The sequence below is a fragment of the Meles meles genome, chromosome 5 (genome assembly GCF_922984935.1).
Source record: "Meles meles chromosome 5, mMelMel3.1 paternal haplotype, whole genome shotgun sequence".
Lineage (NCBI taxonomy): Eukaryota > Metazoa > Chordata > Mammalia > Carnivora > Mustelidae > Meles > Meles meles.
Window position 1 is genome coordinate 80,920,081 of NC_060070.1, and position 19,494 is coordinate 80,939,574.

Genomic DNA, 19,494 nt, shown 5'->3' on the forward strand with positions numbered 1-19,494 from the left:
TAGATAAAATTTCAATACTGAGTTAATTCGTAGGCTCTGTGACTAGATTTTGAGCATTTATAGAATGGGGTTTTAATATTTATAAAGCAAAAATTTCCCCTAAGAATGGAATTGCAATAAAAAAAGAAGAAAATAAAGGTGATATATAGTTGGCATTATCAATAATAGGAAATACAAGTGGAAAATGAGATGAAAAGATATGCCTGTAATAGCTGCAAATAATGTTACTGGTTGACATAAGTAATAATACATGGAAAAACAAAAATTCGTTAATACCATCTGGTACAGGCTGAATTGTGTCACCCCATCCCCAAAATTAATATTTTGAAATCTTCACCACCACTACCCTCAGAATGACTATATTTGAAGGGGTAATTAAGTTAAAATGAGATTACATTAGGGTAGGCCCTAATCCAGTTTGTCTGCTGTCCTTAAAAGAAGAAATTTGGACACAGATATCCAGAGGAAGACCAGGTGAAAACATAGAAGACTGCCATCTACAAGCCAAGGAGAGCGGTCCAACCCTGCCAACACTGTGTTCCTGGACTTCTGCAGAACTGTGAGAAGATAAATTTCTGTTTTTAAGTCACCCAGTCTGTGGTATTTTGTTATGGTCACCTGAGCAGACTAATACACCATGTACAAGCTACTTAATGGTAGAACCAACATTCCCCAAAATTGAATCAGATCTATATAAAATGAGTTTTAGAAAGTATTCAAAAATATGTCTTTTAAAGGATAAAATAATAAAACAAAAAAAAGGAAGATTTCTGCATCTGTTTTTTAGATCTGTGACAAATTGAGATACATTATATCTGTTCCCATTCCCTGTCCCCCACCCCAAAAACAAAAGTATAAGAGAGATTCAACAAAGGAAATATTTCTTCACTGGTAATTTGTAAATCATAAATGAAAATTAGAATACTGGAAAGTAATTATCTTAGTTTCCTAGGACTACAGTATCAAAATAGTATGAACTGGGTAGCTTAAAACAACAGAAATTCATTGACTCCCAGTTTTGGAGCAGTCCAGAATGAAAGTTTTAACAAGACTGTGTTCCCTCTGAAGGTGCTAGGGAAAGACTCTCTGATGCCTCTTTCCTAGGTTCTAATAGCCTTAGATGGTTTGGCTTGTAAATGTCATTTTCCAGTCCTCTGTCTTCACATGACATTCCCCATGTGTGCCTTTTCATCTTCTCTCTGTATGTATGTGTTTCTCTGTTCACATTTTCCCTATCTGATACCAATCATATTAGGATAGGACTAACCTATCCTAAAGTGGTCTCATTTTATCTTGATTACCTCTGTAAAAACCTTGTTTCCAAATATTGTTACAAGCACAAGTACTGTGGGTTGGTTAGAACTTGGACCTACTTTTTGGGGGAGAGACACAATTCCACCCATAACATTAATGTACCAAAATGTTGTATTAATCACTGTGCCATTGTTACTATGTTTTTTTTTTTAACCTTTTCTGTTTTTTCCTCAATAAGCATGTATTTCTTTTATAAGCTAAACAATCTGAATGGCATTCAAAAAGTAAGATAAATGATTTTTGTAAAAATCTCACTTTTAAATTATTTTCTACATTAGCTCCCAGTTTTTATGTTATACAGTCCTGTTTGGTTTAAATTATTTTCTGATTCAGCAAGAGTCCATTTGCATTAATACAACATTTAGCAGTCTGTCATCTGCATAATTATACTTCTGTGATTAAAGGTAGGGTAGAAGAAACTCCCATCTCTGAATTAAAATGGTCTGTTAGCATTTGTTATCTGTAGAGAGCAGACTGCTGTTGTGGGTAAGAGGAGGACTGTATGAATAAAGAAGGCATTTAGCAATAAGTAAATGAGCAGTGGGAACATCATCCGTCCACCTCTTAGTCTCGAGTCCCTAGGCCATGAAAGTTTCCTCATGCATTAGGCAAGTAGATGAAGCGTCCTAGTATGTAGGATGTCTTTCTATTTGGATCATATGCCAAGCTCTTCATTGGTTTTGTGTGAGTTAGTGGTCACTTCTTTTTAAAAATATGGTTTTATAAGCTTTCTAATGAAGTGACTTCTTTTTTTCTAGATTTGCCTACAATGGATAACTCAGTGTTTTTGGAATTATTTGGATTGGATAGAAATCTGCCATTATATTGCTACTTGTGTTTTCCTTGGTCCTGATTATCAAGTGTATATCTGTATAGCTATATTCAAACATCTGCAGCAAGACATTCTGCAGCATACTCAGACTCAAGATCTGCAAGTTTTCCTGAAAGTAAGTAATTTTAGAGGGAAAATGGTGGTTAAGAGTTCATAGCTAATAAATAAATAAAATCTTAAAAAATAAAAAAGTTCATAGCTAACTTTGATGGGATGCTTATATGTCAGACACTTTTTTCTACAGTCATCTAAAAACAACCTTAAAAAGTAGGTACTAGGGGCACTTGGGTGGCTTAGTAGGTTAAAGCCTCTGCCTTCATCTTGGGTCATGATTCCAGGGTCATGGAATTGAGCCCCACATCTGGCTCTCTGCTTAGCAGGGAGTCTTCCTCTCCCTCTGCTCTTCCCCCTGCTTGTGATCTCTCTCTCTTTCAAATAAATAAAATTTAAAAAAAAAAAGTAGGTACTATTATTCTCATTTTAGAGATGAAGAAACTGAGGCACCAACTTAAATTGCTCAAGATGACACACTTGGGAGTCATGGGACTGCAGTGTGAAGGAGCTAAGCTGTTAGCCAGTGTGCTGTACCACAAGATGTATTTTATATCTTTATCTATCTCTATATATTCCTTATATCTTATCTAGTTACTAAAAGTTCAAGTTACTATGTTAAGATAGAGGTTTGAAATATTTTAAAAACATTTAATGTAATTTCCTATGCCTTCATATTCTGCATTTTTTAAACTTTCACCTATGTTTATAAAACGTTTCCATAAAAGATTATTCTATCATAACGTTCTTTTTTAAAAGTCACTACATTATATAAGTTAATATTTTAAAACAAGATATCACTTGCTTTCTATCTCACAATAATATGAGTTTTGAAGCTCTGGACTTTAAGAAATATGGTTATATAAATACATCCCTGTATGCAATTCCTGATGGAACGCCAACCCTAAGTTAAAATCTCTCCTTGAATTTGAGAGATGCCCTCAAATGTTTCCCTCCCCCTGCTCCCCTCACCATCCCACAAATACACATATACATGCATACTCCAAAACCAGCATTTGTCCTTTGCTATATTTTCTCTAGCTCAACGAGTAATTTCTGTTAGTTAATTTTATCATTTTTTTTGCTTTTTAAAAATTAACATATAATGTATTATTTGCCCTAGGGATACAGGTCTGTGTTCATCAGTCTTACACGATACATAGCACTCCCCATAGCACATCACCCAGCCACCTTATCCCTCCTGCCCCCCTCCACTCCAGCAACCCTCAGTTTGTATCCTGAGACTAAGAGTCTCTTAGGGTTAGTCTCCCTCTCTGGTTTCATCTTGTTTCATTTTTCCCTCCCTTCCCCTATGATCCTCTGCCTTGTTTCTCAAATTCCACGTATCAGTAAAATCATATGATAATTGTCTTTCTCTGATTGACTTATTTCACTTAGCATAATACTCTCTAGTTCCATCCATGTCATTGCAAATGGCAAGATTTCACTTTCTGATGGCTGCATAATATTCCATTGCATATCTATACTACATCTTCTTTATCCATTCATCTGTTGATGGACATCTGGGCTCTTTTCATAGTTTGGGTATTGTGGACATTGCTGCTGTAAACATTGGGGTGCAGGTGTCCCTTTGGATCACTACATTTATATATTGAGGGTATATACCCAGTAGTGTGACTACAGGGTCATGGGGTAGCTCTATTTTCAACTTTTTGGGGAACCTCCATGCTGTTTTCCAGAGTGGCTGCACCAGCTTGGATTCCCACCAACAGTGTAGGAAGGTTCTCCTCTGCATCCTCACCAACATCTGTCATTTCCTGACTTGTTAATTTTAACCATTCTGACTGGTATGAGGTGGTATCTCATTGTGGTTTTAATTTTATCATCATTCTTTACCACTCAGAGCTCTTTTCCCTTTAATCATGATTTTCTATAAATAAATGCCACTGACTATTCAAGATTTCCAAACTATCAAGAATTTTTATTTCATAAATACTGAATTCAAAAGGTCTCAAACCTTACATATATCCCTAGAACGTTAGCTCAGGAACTTTTTTTTTTCTTTTTTAGAGAGAGAGAGTGTGCATGAGCAAGGTGGGAGTGACGGACTGGGGGAGAGAGAGAGAATCTTAAGCATGCTTCATGCCCAACAGGTAGCCTGACATGGGTCTCCATCTCACAAGATCATGACCTGTGCCAAAACACAGAGTTGGACACTCAACCAGCTGAGCCATGCAGGCCCTCCTTAGGAACATTTTTAATGAAAAAATATACCAAGACAATGATTGCACATGTAAAAGGAAAACTTATGTAGAAAAATAAAACGATTATCTGAAAGAGGTAATTTGGAGAACAGGGATGATTTAACAAATGGGGATTATGTTGAGGACAAAATGTGGGTTCCTTTTTAGTAAGTGACACTTTCATTACTACTGTGGTCAATTATAGGAATTTCAGAGTCTGAAATTTTCCCAAGCACTTATAGTATCCTCTAACCTGTAATTCTCTAACCTTTTATCCCCCTTCAGTTTCTCTTACAGTGTTTGTCATAGCCAAAATTTTTTAATATATATTTTTGTTAGTCTTCCTCAGTATAATGTGTATGTTGCACTGGGACAGTGATTTTTGTCTATCTCATTTACTATGTTTTTAATGCCTTTTTTTTGTTTTGTTTTTTGTTTTTAATGCCTTTAACAGGACCTGGCATATAATAGGTGCCTAATAAATATTTGTTGATAGAATAAACAAATAACACGTATAAGAGAAAGATTAACTTATTTTTGTTCACATTTAAAAACAAACATTACTAAATTCTTTAAATCTAATTAATGTTGGTGCTTATTGCAGTTTCTTCTCTTTGTTGACTACTTCTTGATAAATTCTAAAGATCTTTTAAATGAGGGGGGAAAAAGGTCATTACTCAAGTCCTATTTAAATTACTAAAATTTTAATTGAATTGGTTTAAATCAAACTAAGAACATGTTGGCAAAGAACTAATTAATTTTAGTACTTATCCTGGAACTAACCTTCTTACTCCTTCTGATTGTATTCATCTGAGGGATTAGGAAAAATATCTTTATGATATTGGACTTCATTTTATTTTTTGTTCTATTTCCAACAGGTAGGTCTCAAGTTCACTGACCTCTTTTGGTGGGCAGTTATTTTTCTTGTGAGATAAATTCTAGTATGGTTTATTTAAGTATTTTTACATGCACCTTTACTCTATTAAGCCCCGTTATGACCTGTTGTTTCTTATGTTTATAAACATATATAGACTCTTTTCCATTTACTCACATTTTAACTAATCATGAAACTTTGCTTAATAAAGTGATGTTCATTTTTCCTTCCCTTGAAGACAAGTCAGAAATAGTTACATAATTTAAAAATTTCTCATTCAACTGTAGTTTTAAGTATTAAACCTGGGGAATTATGTTTTATACTTTGTTTTTTTTTTTTTTAAGATTTTATTTATTTGACAGACAGATCACAAGTAGGCAGAGAGGCAGGCAGAGAGAGACGGAGAGGCAGGCAGAGAGAGACGGAGAAGCAGGCTCCCTGCTGAGCAGAGAGCCCGATGCGGGACTCGATCCCAGCACCCTGGGATCATGACCTGAGCCGAAGGCAGAGGCTTTAAACCACTGAGCCACCAGGCGCCCCAGAAATCTCAGACTTATACAAAGGGTGGGAAAAAAAGTAGTAATTATCCATATAACTATAAACCACAGCCATAATACTATTCTTACATAGGTTACATGTTATCTCCTGACTGTACATATTTAAATATGATTGCTTCTGTAGAGGTGGAGTAGAAGAGAGGACTTTTACTTTTTAGTATATTTGTCGTTGTTGTTATTGTTGTTGTTGTTTTTATTTATAAAGAACGGGTCCATACTTCTCTCATAATAAAACTTTTTAAAAGGGGGATATTGAGGGGCACCTGGGTGGCTCAGTGGGTTAAAGCCTCTGCCTTCAGCTCAGGTCATGATCCCAGGATCCTGGGATCTAGCCCCGCATCAGGCTGTCTGCTCAGCAGGGAGCCTGCTTCCTCCTCTCTCTGCCTGCCTCTCTGCGTACTTGTGATCTCTGTCAAATAAAATAAATCTTTAAAAAAAAGGGGGGGGGGATATTGAGTCATTATATAAAAATAGGTAAAACAAGCATCTAACTGTTATAAATATATTCAAATAATCAGGCCCAATTGAAAGTTTCCAAAACATTGAAAACCACAAACATGTTTTCAACTATTTTCAGTTACGCTGAGAAACTTCAGGTAATGGGATGGTTCCAGAAGATTGAAAATATGCAGTTAAAATTTTCCTGGTTTAAGTTTCATTTATTGACAGAGAGTGACATGATAGAAGCATTGCTTTAGGAATAATAATAATCTGTCTGAAGCATATAGTATAGAAACAGTATTAACCCATTTGTATTCATTTGTTTTAGGCTCAAGATTTTAAATTAGGCAATTAGGAGTCTAGACTCATTGCCTACGTTTCTGATAGCCCACTGAGCAATTCTTCATGATCAGTGTATTAAAAAGATGATTTGGAATTTCTTAGACCAGGTGATGAACATGAATAGTCAGGCCAAGTTTACTTGAAAAACAAAATCCCCCCCAAACCCCAAACACTTTATTTTTCCTCTTTTGACTAAATCACTGAATGATTAAATGAACGGCATGGGTATAAGATGATATCAGCAAGGTGTTTTCTGAGTTTTTCACATTTTCTTTGTAGACACAATAAATAAGTGGGTTTGATAATAGAGCAGCATTATATTTTATGTGTAATGAGTGCATTACTCCCACACGTGGTGATTGATAGATCAATCCTGAGCTAAGACAACTTTTGAAGGTTTGTTGAAGGGCTTACTTAGTCCTTGGATTTAGGCTCCTGGATTTTTGTATCGGTGACAGATGATGGTTCAGAAAATCTGTGAGCATTACACTTACCAGAAAGAAAAACATGCTCTAGAAAAATAAACACAGTACTCTTAAATATACCAGTGAACTTAAAAGTCTAGAGTTTGTTGGTTTTCCTTTTATTTTATTTTATTTATTTATTTGACAGAGAGAGAGAGATCACAAGTAGGCAGAGAGGCAGGCAAAGGGATAAGGAGAAGCAGGCTCTCCACTGAGTAGGAACCCAATGTGGGGCTCGATCCCAGGACCCTGGGATCATGACCTGAGCCGAAGGCAGAGGTGTAACCCACTGAGCCACCCAAGTGCTCCCACCCCCCCGACTTTTTTTTAAGTGGAGTGTCTCTGTCTCTCTGTCTCTCTCTCTCTCTTTCCCACTCTCACTCACTCACTCACACTTACTCACTCATGCAAGCAAGCCAGTTTAGAAAGAGTTTAATAGCACTTTAGAAGACCCACTGTTTTAGCCAACTGGCTATATTGCATTTCTCTCTAGCATGATAATAGGTTGGCAGTGATCTTGGTTTTAGTTTGTGAATTCAATTGACTTCAACTTGGGAAAAACGTCACTGAAATGCCAGGCCAGGAAAAGATTGCCTTCCAGTGAAAATCAGGCTGTGAATGCTCAAGATACTTAATTAAAATGCTTCAACTAAATCCTGCATGTTATGGCAAAATCAATTTATAATTATGAAAAAATCAAATTAATTTCAATCCAATCAGTAAATTGTCAAGAGGAATTTTGTTGTTGTTCCTGCAGCTGTTACCAGAGCATGTTGACAGGGTAAGGAATGGAGATCAGTCTGAGAAATAGCACATGAATTGCTAAGCTTTTAAAAGACAAAAGTATACATGGTACAAAAAATAATTCATCATCTGAGGGAATAGATAAAACACGTTTAGTTTATTTTTACTGTGGTTTGTAAATAAGTGTTTTTCACTGTTCTTGTATCACTGGGTTTGCCTGCATTCAAATTCTGGCTCTGTCACTCTGTAAGCTTGGACACCTTGCTTAACCTCTCTGTGCCTCAGTTTTCTCATCTGTATAATTAGGTGTGAAATACTACCTATTACATGGAATTGTTGAGGAATTAAATGATACCTTTTTGTAAAATAACTTCGAGAACACTGTCTGGCACATAGCAAGTGCATTAAAAAAAAAAAAAAGCAGTTATTTGAATATCTACATCCCTGTCCCATCCTTCTCTTGTTATTAACTGAAGAAAAAGATTGTATACAAGCACAGCAAAGGATGTAGGCCTTTTTTCTGAGTCCATAACTAGACCATATACTTTGCTTCCATTTTTTTCTTCTCTAGCCCTGTAGATACTTTAGGAAATCATAGTAATGCCTGACATACACTTCAGATCTAGGTCAGGATCATTCTCTTACATTGTATCTGGTCAAGGCCTATTCCCTCTCTTACCCCGCCAGGATTAGATCATCTCCCTGGTCATCACATAATGCCCATGTATCCCTCAGCTAACTTAATTTATTATTTATTATTTTAAATTTTGTATTTAAATTCAATTTAGTTAACATATACTGGATTATTACTTATAGGGCTAAATTTAGTGATTCATCAGTTGCATATAACACCCAGTATTTATTACATCAGGTGCCCTCCTTATTAACCATCACCCAATTACCCCATCCCTCCACCCCCCTCCCCTCCTGCTGTCTTCAGTTTGTTTCCTATGATTAAGAGTCTCTTATGGTTTGCCTCCCTCTCTGTTTTCATTTTATTTTTTCTTCCTTTCCCCTATGTTCATCTGTTTTGTTTCTTAAATTCTACATATGAATGAAATCATACAGTATTTATCTTTCTCTGACTGACTTACTTCGATTAGCATAATACCCTCTAGTTCCATCCATGTCATTGGACATGGCAAGATTTCTTTTTTTTTTTGATGGCTGAGTAATATTACATTGTATGTATGTATGTGTGTGTGTGTATATATATACTACATCTTCTCTATCCATTCAACTGTTGATGGCCATCTAGTCTCTCCATATTTTGGCTGTTGTGGACATTGCTGTTATAAACATTGGGGTGCATGTGGCCTTCTGAATCATTATGTTTGTGTTCTTTGTATAAATACCTAGTAGTGTAATTGCTGGTTCATGGGATAGTTCTATTTTTACCTCTTTGAGGAAGCTCCGTACAATTTTCCAGGGTAGCTGTACAAGTTTGCATTCCCACCAGTGGTGTGAAAGGGTTCCCTCTTTGCATCCTTGCCAACATCTGTTGTTTCCTGAGTTGTTAATTCTAGCCATTCTGATCAGTGTGAGGTTATATGAGTTAAAATCTTTTAAGAATCACATACTCTTTCCTAAATACTTACGAACCTCATACTCTGTCCAGAGCTACGCACACTCTATAAACTTCCCTAATCCTGAGGATCCTTAGTGTGCTTATTAAAACTGACATATCTGGACTCCTCCCCAGACCTACCCAAACAATTTTCATGACAGTCTTGTGTTGCCAGGTTTTAGTATAAAATCTCAAATAGCTTGAAACCTTTGACTATGTAAAAATGTTACCTTTGAAACTTGAATCCAGAATGCCAACACTAGGGATTTAATAGTTTTGGGGCTGTTGAGCTCTGGGATTTCTGATTATACCAAGCACACCAGGAGAAACATACTAGAAAAACCATTACTTACAGATTGGTTGTTTTTCTACCACTTTGACCAAGAAAGAAGGTCCTATACAAAAAGTCATCTCTAGCAAAGGTAAAGAGCAGAGCCAATTTCACAAAAGTCCTTCTTTCATGAGACTCTTACTATATAATTTGATGATGCTTATGTGAGTGAGATTTGATATCCATGTAAATCCTTGAAGTTACCTTGGTATATTAAGTTCTACACCTTTTGTCCTAAACTTTTATATGTTTCCAGGTGATTATTAATAAGTGTCAACTCATGGGGCACCTGGGTGGCTCAGTGGGTTAAAGCCTCTGCCTTCGGCTCAGGTCATGATCCCAGGGTCCTGGGATCGCGCCCTGCATTGAGCCCCGCCTCGGGCTCTCTGCTCGGTGGGGAGCCTGCTTCCCCCTCTCTCTCTCTGTCTGCCTCTCTGCCTACTTGTGATCTCCGTCTGTCAAATAACTGAATAAACTCTTTAAAAAAAAAAGTGTCAACTCATTTTTCCTATTTAACCCATTCAGAGTGACTTTTCTTCAGACTTTATAAAGAACTATTACGTCTTTTTTTGAAATCATCTTTCAAATGCATTAATAATTAAATTTGGGAAATAATATAGCAAAAATGCTTAAGCTTAATCCTGAAGTCATAAAACTAAGGCATGTAATGTTAGCACACCCAGTCTTTTTGTACTTTGTATATATTTGTCACCCCAAAATGCATTATCTTTGATTCATATTCCAGATTTACAAGACTTGCAGTAGCTCTAAAAATTTTTTTTCTTTTAGAGGCTCAATGGCTCTAACATGTTTGGCTCACTGGGTTAAGCCTCTGCCTTTGGCTCAGGTCATGATCTCAGGGTCCTGGGATCGAGTTCTGCATCAGTCTCTCTGCTCAGCAGGGAGCCTGCTCCCCCCTCTCTCTCTGTCTACCTCTCTGCCTACTTGTGATCTCTCTTTCTCTCTGTCAAATAAATAAATAAAATACTTAGAAAAAAAATAAAAACATTTTGCTAGAAATTATTTTTGGAAACTAACTGATACAAGTAATATTTGAAAGCATAGGTATAGTTTGATTTCTGTAAGGGGCATGTTCCTGAGACAAAGTGAAATGTTCCCTTATGTTTTTGGCAAGGGGCTGAAAAACAGATGAGTCAGTAATCTTTGATGTTGAACATTATAGATTTGTAGCATGATCAAGAAAATCTAACTTAGCCATTTTAGAGACCATCAGTAAATAAAGATGTTCTTACTATGAAGCCATTAACACCTTGAGTGCTTATTGAATGCCAGGCACTGGGCAAAGGGATTTGGGGGCATTATTAATTCACTCATTGACTTACTCAACTATTGTACAACAGCTGTGTCCCAGGCACAGCTGTATTATAAGACGGGCCGTGTCCCTACCCACAGTGACCTTTCATTCTAGTGGTAGACAAGTATTTGAATAAATACATAATGCTTCAGGGGTGCCTGGGTGGCTCAGTGGGTTAAAGCCTCTGTCTTCTGCTCAGGTCATGATCCCAGGGTCCTGGGATCGAGCCCTGCATCGGGCTCTCTGCTCAGTGGAAAGCCTGCTTCCTCCTCTCTTTCTCTGCCTGCCTCTCCACCTACTTGAGATCTCTGTCTGTCAAATAAATAAATAAAATCTTTAAAAAAATGCATAATGCTTCAGGTATTGGTAGATCTTATCATAAGGAAATCAAACATCTTAAGACAGTCATACTAAATCAGAGATGCTGTATAGAGTTCAGCAAAGGCTACTCTGAGAGAGTAAGCAGAGATCTGAATGAAGCAAAGGAAAAAGCTATGCAAGGACTTCTGGGCAAAATTCTTCTAAATAGAAAGAAAGGCAAATGCAGAATCTTAGAGGTAAGAATGAGGTTGGCCCACTTAGAAAGTGTTGAGATGACCACTGTGGAAGAACAAGGTGAGATAGAACAGTAAGAAAGGAGTTGGGGCCAGATCATGTAAGGTTTTATAGTCCATGAAAAGGAGTCTAGACAGTACAACTTTATGCCATTATTGTCTGCATTTGCACATGAGAAATTGAGGCTTAGAGTGTCAGTAAACTTCCTCAGGTTCATATATCTAGTAACTAGTACAGGGGAGTTTGGACCCTTTTTGGTATGAATCCAAATCTTGTACTCCTTCTAGTATATCAGGTTGACTCTCGCTAACTAGTCTGGTTACCTGTGAAAAACCCTAAATTCAGTGGACCTTCTAGTTAAATGTTCTCAATAGTAAAAGAAAAATCAGTGGATACATATTTGAAATTGGGCTCTGTATACAAAGGAGAGAGGCAAGCTGTGTATATGCCACATCATGTAATATTGAGTGCACATGAAATATTGTGGTTTAGAATAGTAATTTTTATTTTTTATTTTGTTATTTTTTTAATTTTATTTTTTTTGGTGTTCCAAAATTCATTGTTTATGCATCACACCCAGTGCTCCATGCAATATGTGCCCTCCATAATACCCACCAAGCTCACCATTTTTTAAAAGATTTTATTTGAGAGATCAAGCAAGTGAAAGAGAGCACAAGCAGAGGGAGAGGCAGAGGGAAAGGAAGAAGCAGACTCCCCACTGATCAGGGAGCCTCATGCAGGACTCAAACCCAGGACCCTGGGATCATGATCTGAGCCAAAGGCATATGCTTAACAAACTGAGCCACCCAGACACCCTAGAATAGTAATTTTTTAATGCTTTTTGATGATTCAACATTTGAAGCCTAGAATTAATGAAGAGAGGCAACCACTGGTTGAAAAGCTATTAAGATACAAAAAAGAAAATGAATGCTCAAAATGAACTTCTAACCAAGATATAAACCACTTCAGAAGTAACATATTTTAAAAAATGTCCATTGTTTATATAAAAAGGGATAGTATTACTTTATATAATTACATATGTTTGCCTACTTAAAGAATAAGGGAATTCAGGTGTGCCTGGCTAGCTCAGGACAACATGCAACTCTTAATGTTGGGGTCATAAAATCAAGCCCCACATTGGGGGTAGAGATTACTGAAAAAAAAAAAAAAAGAAATAAGTGAATTCATATTTTTATACAGAGGCCAATACACTGAGATCTATAAACAAAATGAAAAAGCAGTATTCTGAAGAAATTGTCTTTTATAAATTGAATGATAAGCTGGCAGTACAAATGGCTATAATTACAAAGTAAAGTTATCCACTAAAGTCATTAGAGAACATTTAGGATAAAATGAAAAATATACCACTCTGAAGATAAGTAGAATTAGAGATCCTGAAGATTTTATTCAGTTATAAATTGTAAAATTTAAATAATGAACTGCATCATTTAAAAACATTCTTTTAAAAATGAATGTTTTTCTCTTATGAAATAATGACCTTTATAGCTTCTATGGCCATTTTTTTCAAGTTTTTATTTAAATTCCAGTTAGATAACGTATTGTATAATATTGGTTTCAGGAGTAGAATTCAGTGATTCATTACTAAGATACAATACCCAGTAAAGGCCCCTCCATAATCCCCATCACCCATTTAATCCATCCTCCATCCTCCTCCCCTCCAGCAACATTCAGTTTGTTCTCTATAGTTAAGCATCTACTTTATGGTTTGCCTCCCTTTTTTCCCCCTATGTTCATCTGTTTTACTTCTAAAATTACACATATGAATGAAATCATATGGTATCTATCTTATTTTGTTTGGCATAATACTCTCTAGCTCCATCTACATCACTGTAAATGGCAAGATTTTATTCTTTTTGATGGCTGAGTAATATGCCAGCATGTGCGCACGCACGTGCGTGTGTGTGTGTGTGTGTGTGTATGCACGTACCATGTCTTCTTTATCCATTCATCAGTTGATATACCTTTGGGCTTTTTCCATTATTTGGCTATTGTTGATAATGCTACTGTAAACATTGGGATGTGTATATCCATTCAAATCAGTATTTTTGTGTCCTTTGGGGAAATACCTAGTAGTGCAGTTGCTGGATTGTAGGGTAGTTCTATTTTTACCTTTTTGAGGAAACTCCATACTGTTTCCAGAGTGGCTGCACCAGTTTACATTATGGGTGTCTCTTCAGAATAGTTATCAGGGTATTTTCTCTTTATTTTGAAATTAATGTCCAAAAATTAAAGCCATAATTCAAAAAATATTTTAAGGAAAAATATACATAAAACAAGTGATAACAATGGTTCTCCATAAGTGGAACAGTAATTAAAAGATGTTCAATAGATTTTGCATATTTTTGCCCAGAAAAGAATTATTAGAGCTATTATTCAAATGGTGTCATCTCCTATTGTGATTCAGTTAATGAACAATAAGCATTCTTTTAAAAATCATGTGTATGCACTAAAGTAATTTTTCTGACAGTGGGTTTTATCTGGTTAGAATAACACATTACTATAATTTCTCTCCACTGACATACAAACTTCTTCATTAAAGTTTTAATGAGGAGTTGATCAGTGCCAAATCACACATAATTTGAATGAAAAGAATGGTTAAATTCATAAATAGTTCCATGACCTACAACAGTAACTGTTTAAAGTGAATTCTTGAACAGTAATAATTGTCTTACTTCAATCCTGTTTTTCCCCAAAAGCAAAGTGGAATATTTTTTGATAAGAGAAATTTGCAAAGACCCAGTATTTCTGTTATTCATAAGATGAACATCTTCCCTTAGATTGAGTTGCTTATATATAAAACAGAGACACAATATATATCCCAGCTGTTTATGTTTTAGGACAGGACCTGTCAAATTAACCTTTGTGTCTTCAGTTTATAATCAAGAATGAATGAGTTAATGAAGAAATAAAAGAATAGATAACAATTATTTTTAAATTAAGGGTAAAGTTCAAATTTTTTTTTAAGATTTTATTTATCTATTTGGCAGAGAGAGATCCCAAGTAGGCAGAGAGGCAGGCAGAGAGAGTGAGAGAGAAGCAGGCTCCCCGCCAAGCAGAGAGCCCGAGTCGGGAATTAATCCCAGGACCCTGAGATCATGACTGGACCCGAAGGCAGCAGCTCAACCCACTGAGCCACCCACGCGCCTAAAGTTCAAATTTTTATGTTGGGAGGAATTAGGTCTAGCCAGTGTTATAATGTTATACATACAACTTAACATCATTTAGTTTTTTCAGCTATAACATCAGACTTGTAGATCAGTAATAATTTTTTTTGATGTACCAACGATTCCTCCAGTTTATCCATATTTCAGGTGATACATGGCAAAATAAGTATAAGTTCTCCCAAGTCATTTGCAAGCTGAGAACTATTACTTAAGTAAGTGAGCAGTAACATTTGAGGAAGGCTTTTACAAACATTCATCTGTACTGAGAATTGTGTGTAGTGTTATCCTAGTCATTATACATTTGTGTATCTCATCTATAAAATGATCACCTCAAACACAATATTAGTAGGATAATATATTATATTTTGTTCTTTTTGAATTGCTTTTTGGTTTTTGTTAGTACTTTTATTTCTAAACTGTAATCTCTAGAAAGGCATGAATTATCCAATTTTTAAAATAACCTCCAAAACTCTGACCATAATACTACATTGGATTAGGTATGACTTTTCTTTAGAATTTTTGGAGGGTAGGTACTTCATAGCTAGTATTTAGAAATGCTAAAAGAAATAGCTGTACAATTCCCTTAAAGTCTCCAAGATTTTAAGTGAGTATTCCTACTGTTTTAATTTATTCTTGAGTGCCTCATTTAGGACACTAACCATTAAATTCAGAATTAGCATAGACATGCACAGTACCAACATTATGAGTTATAGACTATTGAAGGTTTTATGAACCTTCAGAGCTGTAGAACAGATATTTCTTGTAACATTATAGTATCCTTTGATAAGCTTTAAGGTCTTTATTCAGTAAAAATGTGAACAATCATTCTATAATTGAAACTTTATCCAAAATAGTAGGAAGAGTTCATTAAGTAAGAATTTGTCTTATTTTTTGTTAGCTGTAAAACATATTTGGTTTTACAGACAGACAACCTTGTTTCATAGGTACATGATTTCTTGCTATCACATACATACTAGCCTACTACATAAAAAGCAATTACACATTTACTAGCAACATAAAGCCCACATCTATAACTGAAAAAAAAGTCAAGTATTTAAAATTCATCAACTTAGAATTGTGTTTCTTTACGCAAGTGAAATAATTTCTCTTTGTATTTTTTGACAGGAAGAAGCACTGCATGGTTTTCGAGTGAGTGATTACTTTGAATACATGGAGATTTTGGAACAAAACTACCGAACAGTAGTGCTGAGAGACATGCGGAATGTTAGAGTGCAGAGCACATAGATGGTGGAGCACACAGTTTAATGTCATGTTTTATTTATTTGTAAAGAAAACAGGGGGACTTGATAGTCTTCTGTGTCTAAAACAACATATGCTTCGTGAATACACATATTGTGAATCAATACTGGGACTTTTTCAATATAATAATATATATTCAATTAGAAATTAGCTCAATTTGTGACATGAAGTAAATTCATTTCTGTTAAGTTCGTTGTTTTGTGAGGCTGTTTTAGAATCAAATCTAATTTACTTATAGTTCTTTATGTTTAAGAGCTAGTCCCAACTGACATCTCTTTCTTTACCAGAAGATTAAAATATTTTTTCCAAATGAGTTTTGAAAGAAGCATCAACATTATAAATAATTGTTTGACTAGCGAGAGAGAGAGTCCATACGAACAAGGAAGACATTTATTTTCTTCATGTTTTGTCTGCACCTATAAAGGAAAATAGAAAAATCCACAATTACTAATTTTACATGTGGAGGAAATAAATGATATTTATCATAGCAAATGCTAAGAAAACTATTGTTCTCAGACATCATTGTTTTTCTAGGAATTGTTTTTGATACCTATATCAACTTCTAATTTTTCATGTGAAATGTAGGCTCTACATGGTTCATTTAGAAGATAGATTGGTTATTTCATACTGATAAGCATTTGACTTTTCATTTGTTATGCATTTTTCTTAGTGATAAATTTTATTTGTACTGAACTTAAAAACATTAAGGAGAATAACTTCTAAATTATTTTAAATGAGTAACACAATGTTTTATTTAAATAGAAGGCTTTGCTCCAGTGAGATTAATACAGTTTGCTAAAGTCTGTTTTCTTATAACTGTCACATTTAATATATGAAAAATAATACACAAAAATATTTTTCAGTTAGCAATTTTAACAAATATTTTTAACTTATGGGTGGTAGTCATTTTGTATGCATTACTTATATTTAAATATAAATCAACCAGTAAAACCATTTTGAAGCCTTTTTTCTCTAAAACCAAAAATAGCTCATCCACAAACTCATTTTTCCTTTCAGTATCATGAAACAATTGGCACCATACAGTTTTCAGCTGTGTGATATAGGCTACTGTAACATCAACTTTCCAAAATTGGGTTTTATGCTGTTAATGCTAACAGTAGCTGCTCACTAATGGTATTCGTAAAGGGCATTGAAAAAGTTGAGAAAAGAAAATCGAGCAAGTTAATTTGACATATTGCTCCCTTTAGCTCTGGTTGATAGGAGTTAAGTAAGAGAGTCCTAGGTTACTCAAAATACCAAGCTTTTGTCTACTTTCAAACAATTTTGGAAAGCTGTAATACATGTTTATGGTTTCATTTCTTCCCATTCTGTTCCTGAGTTACTGTTATTGATACTAAGAAATTGCAGCTTTATTTCCTTTTTAAAAGCTCTTACATGGTAATTGGAAATATAGATGGAGAAGGAACTATCTTAGTTTTATAATATTCGTTGGTGATTTTGATTGGAAACTGAAGTAAGATCTAGATAATAACAGTTACATTTTGGAAAAGTGAATTCAGCTAAAGCCAGAAGGCGTTTGTGTTCATTTGCTAAATAAATGTTTTATGAACAATGACCTAGCAATTTGGTGAAATAAAATGTAAAATATGGTCGTTTATGTAGCTAGCATTGTAAATTATTTTTGTACCTATTATTCTAAGAATACTATTTAGAATAGAAATAAACACAACCCTGCCTTGACTTTCAGTTTTGTTTTTAATTATTTAAAGTATAAGTCCTTAGGACAGACTTTATTTCTATTTTGTGAATGGGTACTTCATACATTTTACAGGATTCATTATGAGAAACTATATTTTATGATAACAGTATAAACAAATGTGAAAACAGTATAAACAAAAGGGAAAATGTAAGCACTCATATATAAATCTTTGAATACCTGTTTTCAGAATTTCATCTCTGTAGTTATGCCTCCTCATAATGCATAGGCATCTAAGGAATCTGTGAAGGTAAAGTAAATCTCGGAAATTAATCTAACTTTAATAGAATTCTAACTAAATCTATGATTATTAAATTATGGCATGTTCTAGTTTGATTTTCCAATTCAAGATGTTAAAGAAATTTCTTTGGTTCATGAAACAGACATGTTTTGAGGGTTGCACATGTAATATTTTTAATATTCAGGATAGGAAAAATAACAGCACTGCTACTCAGAGTCCACAGTCCTCATGGAGAGATGAATAATTTTAAACTGTGAAAACGTAGTTTTAAAGATGACAAGAATTTATCTCTGGATTTGGTGGCTTTGATGAGAACAGTTTTGATGGAGTAGTGAAGTTTGTTTGGAGCAGGGTTAATTGATGCTGAGAGGGAAGACTGCAGATCGATCCTTCTAGGAGCATTGCTGAACAGGGAAAGAGAATATGGGTGGTAGCTAGAGGAGGCGTGGGGTCAAAAGACTTTTTAAGATGGAGAATGGAAGCATGTTTATATGTGAGTGGAAATGATACAGTAAAGAAAGGAAAACATGCTGAAGAAAAAAATGCTGGAGTGAATGTCATGAGACTCATTACCGTAGGAATGAAAACTGCAACAGCCATTTTGGAAGTTTGGGTTTTGTTTTGTTTTTTCTTTTTCAAATAAGTTAAATGCACACTTCGCTGTGTGACTCAGCAGCAATATTCTTTGTAGGCATTTCCCCTAAAGAAATGAAAGATATCTCCATACAAAGGCATGCATGAATAATACAGCTTTATTCATCATAGTCCCAAACTGGAAACAACCCAACTGGTGAATAGATAAACAAATGTAGTTCACTCCATAAAAGGGAATACATCTCAGCATTAAAAAGTACCACCTATTGATGCACACAAAAGTATACATAGGATTCCATTTACGTGATGTTCTAAAAAAGGCATATCTATGTGACGGAAGGTTACTGATTTCCAGGGCCTAGGCTGGGGTTGGGTGTGAAGAAAAGGGATTTACTGCATAGAGGCGGGGGGTACACCTATGTCGTAATTGTAGTTATGGCTACATGACTATATTTTTAAAAGTACTTTGAATTTGTGCTTAAAATGAGTATATTTTAAGTTTCACCTCAGTAAAGCTGATTATCAAAAGATAAGTAAATACTGCAAAGAAAAATTGATAGTTCTGTTGTAATGGAAGTGTCTCAACATCAGCAATTATGTTAGCTGTAGGTTACCTGTGGATGCCTTAAACAAGTTGAGGAAAATCCTTTCTATTTCTATTTTGGTGAGAGTTTCAGGAATAGAATTTGTTTGGAAATGATTTTTATCAAATACTTTATGTGAAAGTAATCTTTGTATGAGTTTCATCTTTATTTGGTCTGTTGATATGGTAACTTCCCAATATTCCTAATACCAAACCAATCATGCATTCCTAAGGTTAACTCTACTTGATCATAATATTTTATCATTTTTACATATTGTCAGACTTGATTTGTTAAAATCTTATTGGGGATTTTTATGTCTATG

General features: G+C 35.0%; 1 protein-coding gene across 5 annotated transcripts in view; it reads left to right on the forward strand.

Annotated features, from left to right (window-relative positions):
• TBC1D32 (TBC1 domain family member 32) overlaps nucleotides 1-17,780 on the forward strand; it is a 229,233-nt gene extending 211,453 nt beyond the window's left edge. For all 5 annotated transcript variants that reach the window (XM_046005958.1, XM_046005963.1, XM_046005961.1 and 2 more), the window contains 2 exons: nucleotides 2,073-2,261; nucleotides 15,902-17,780. In XM_046005958.1, coding sequence (XP_045861914.1) covers nucleotides 2,073-2,261; nucleotides 15,902-16,021 — 309 coding nt within the window. In that variant the 3' untranslated portion in view covers nucleotides 16,022-17,780. The remainder of the gene's footprint in view (nucleotides 1-2,072; nucleotides 2,262-15,901) is intronic.
• Nucleotides 17,781-19,494: the final 1,714 nt, after the last annotated feature.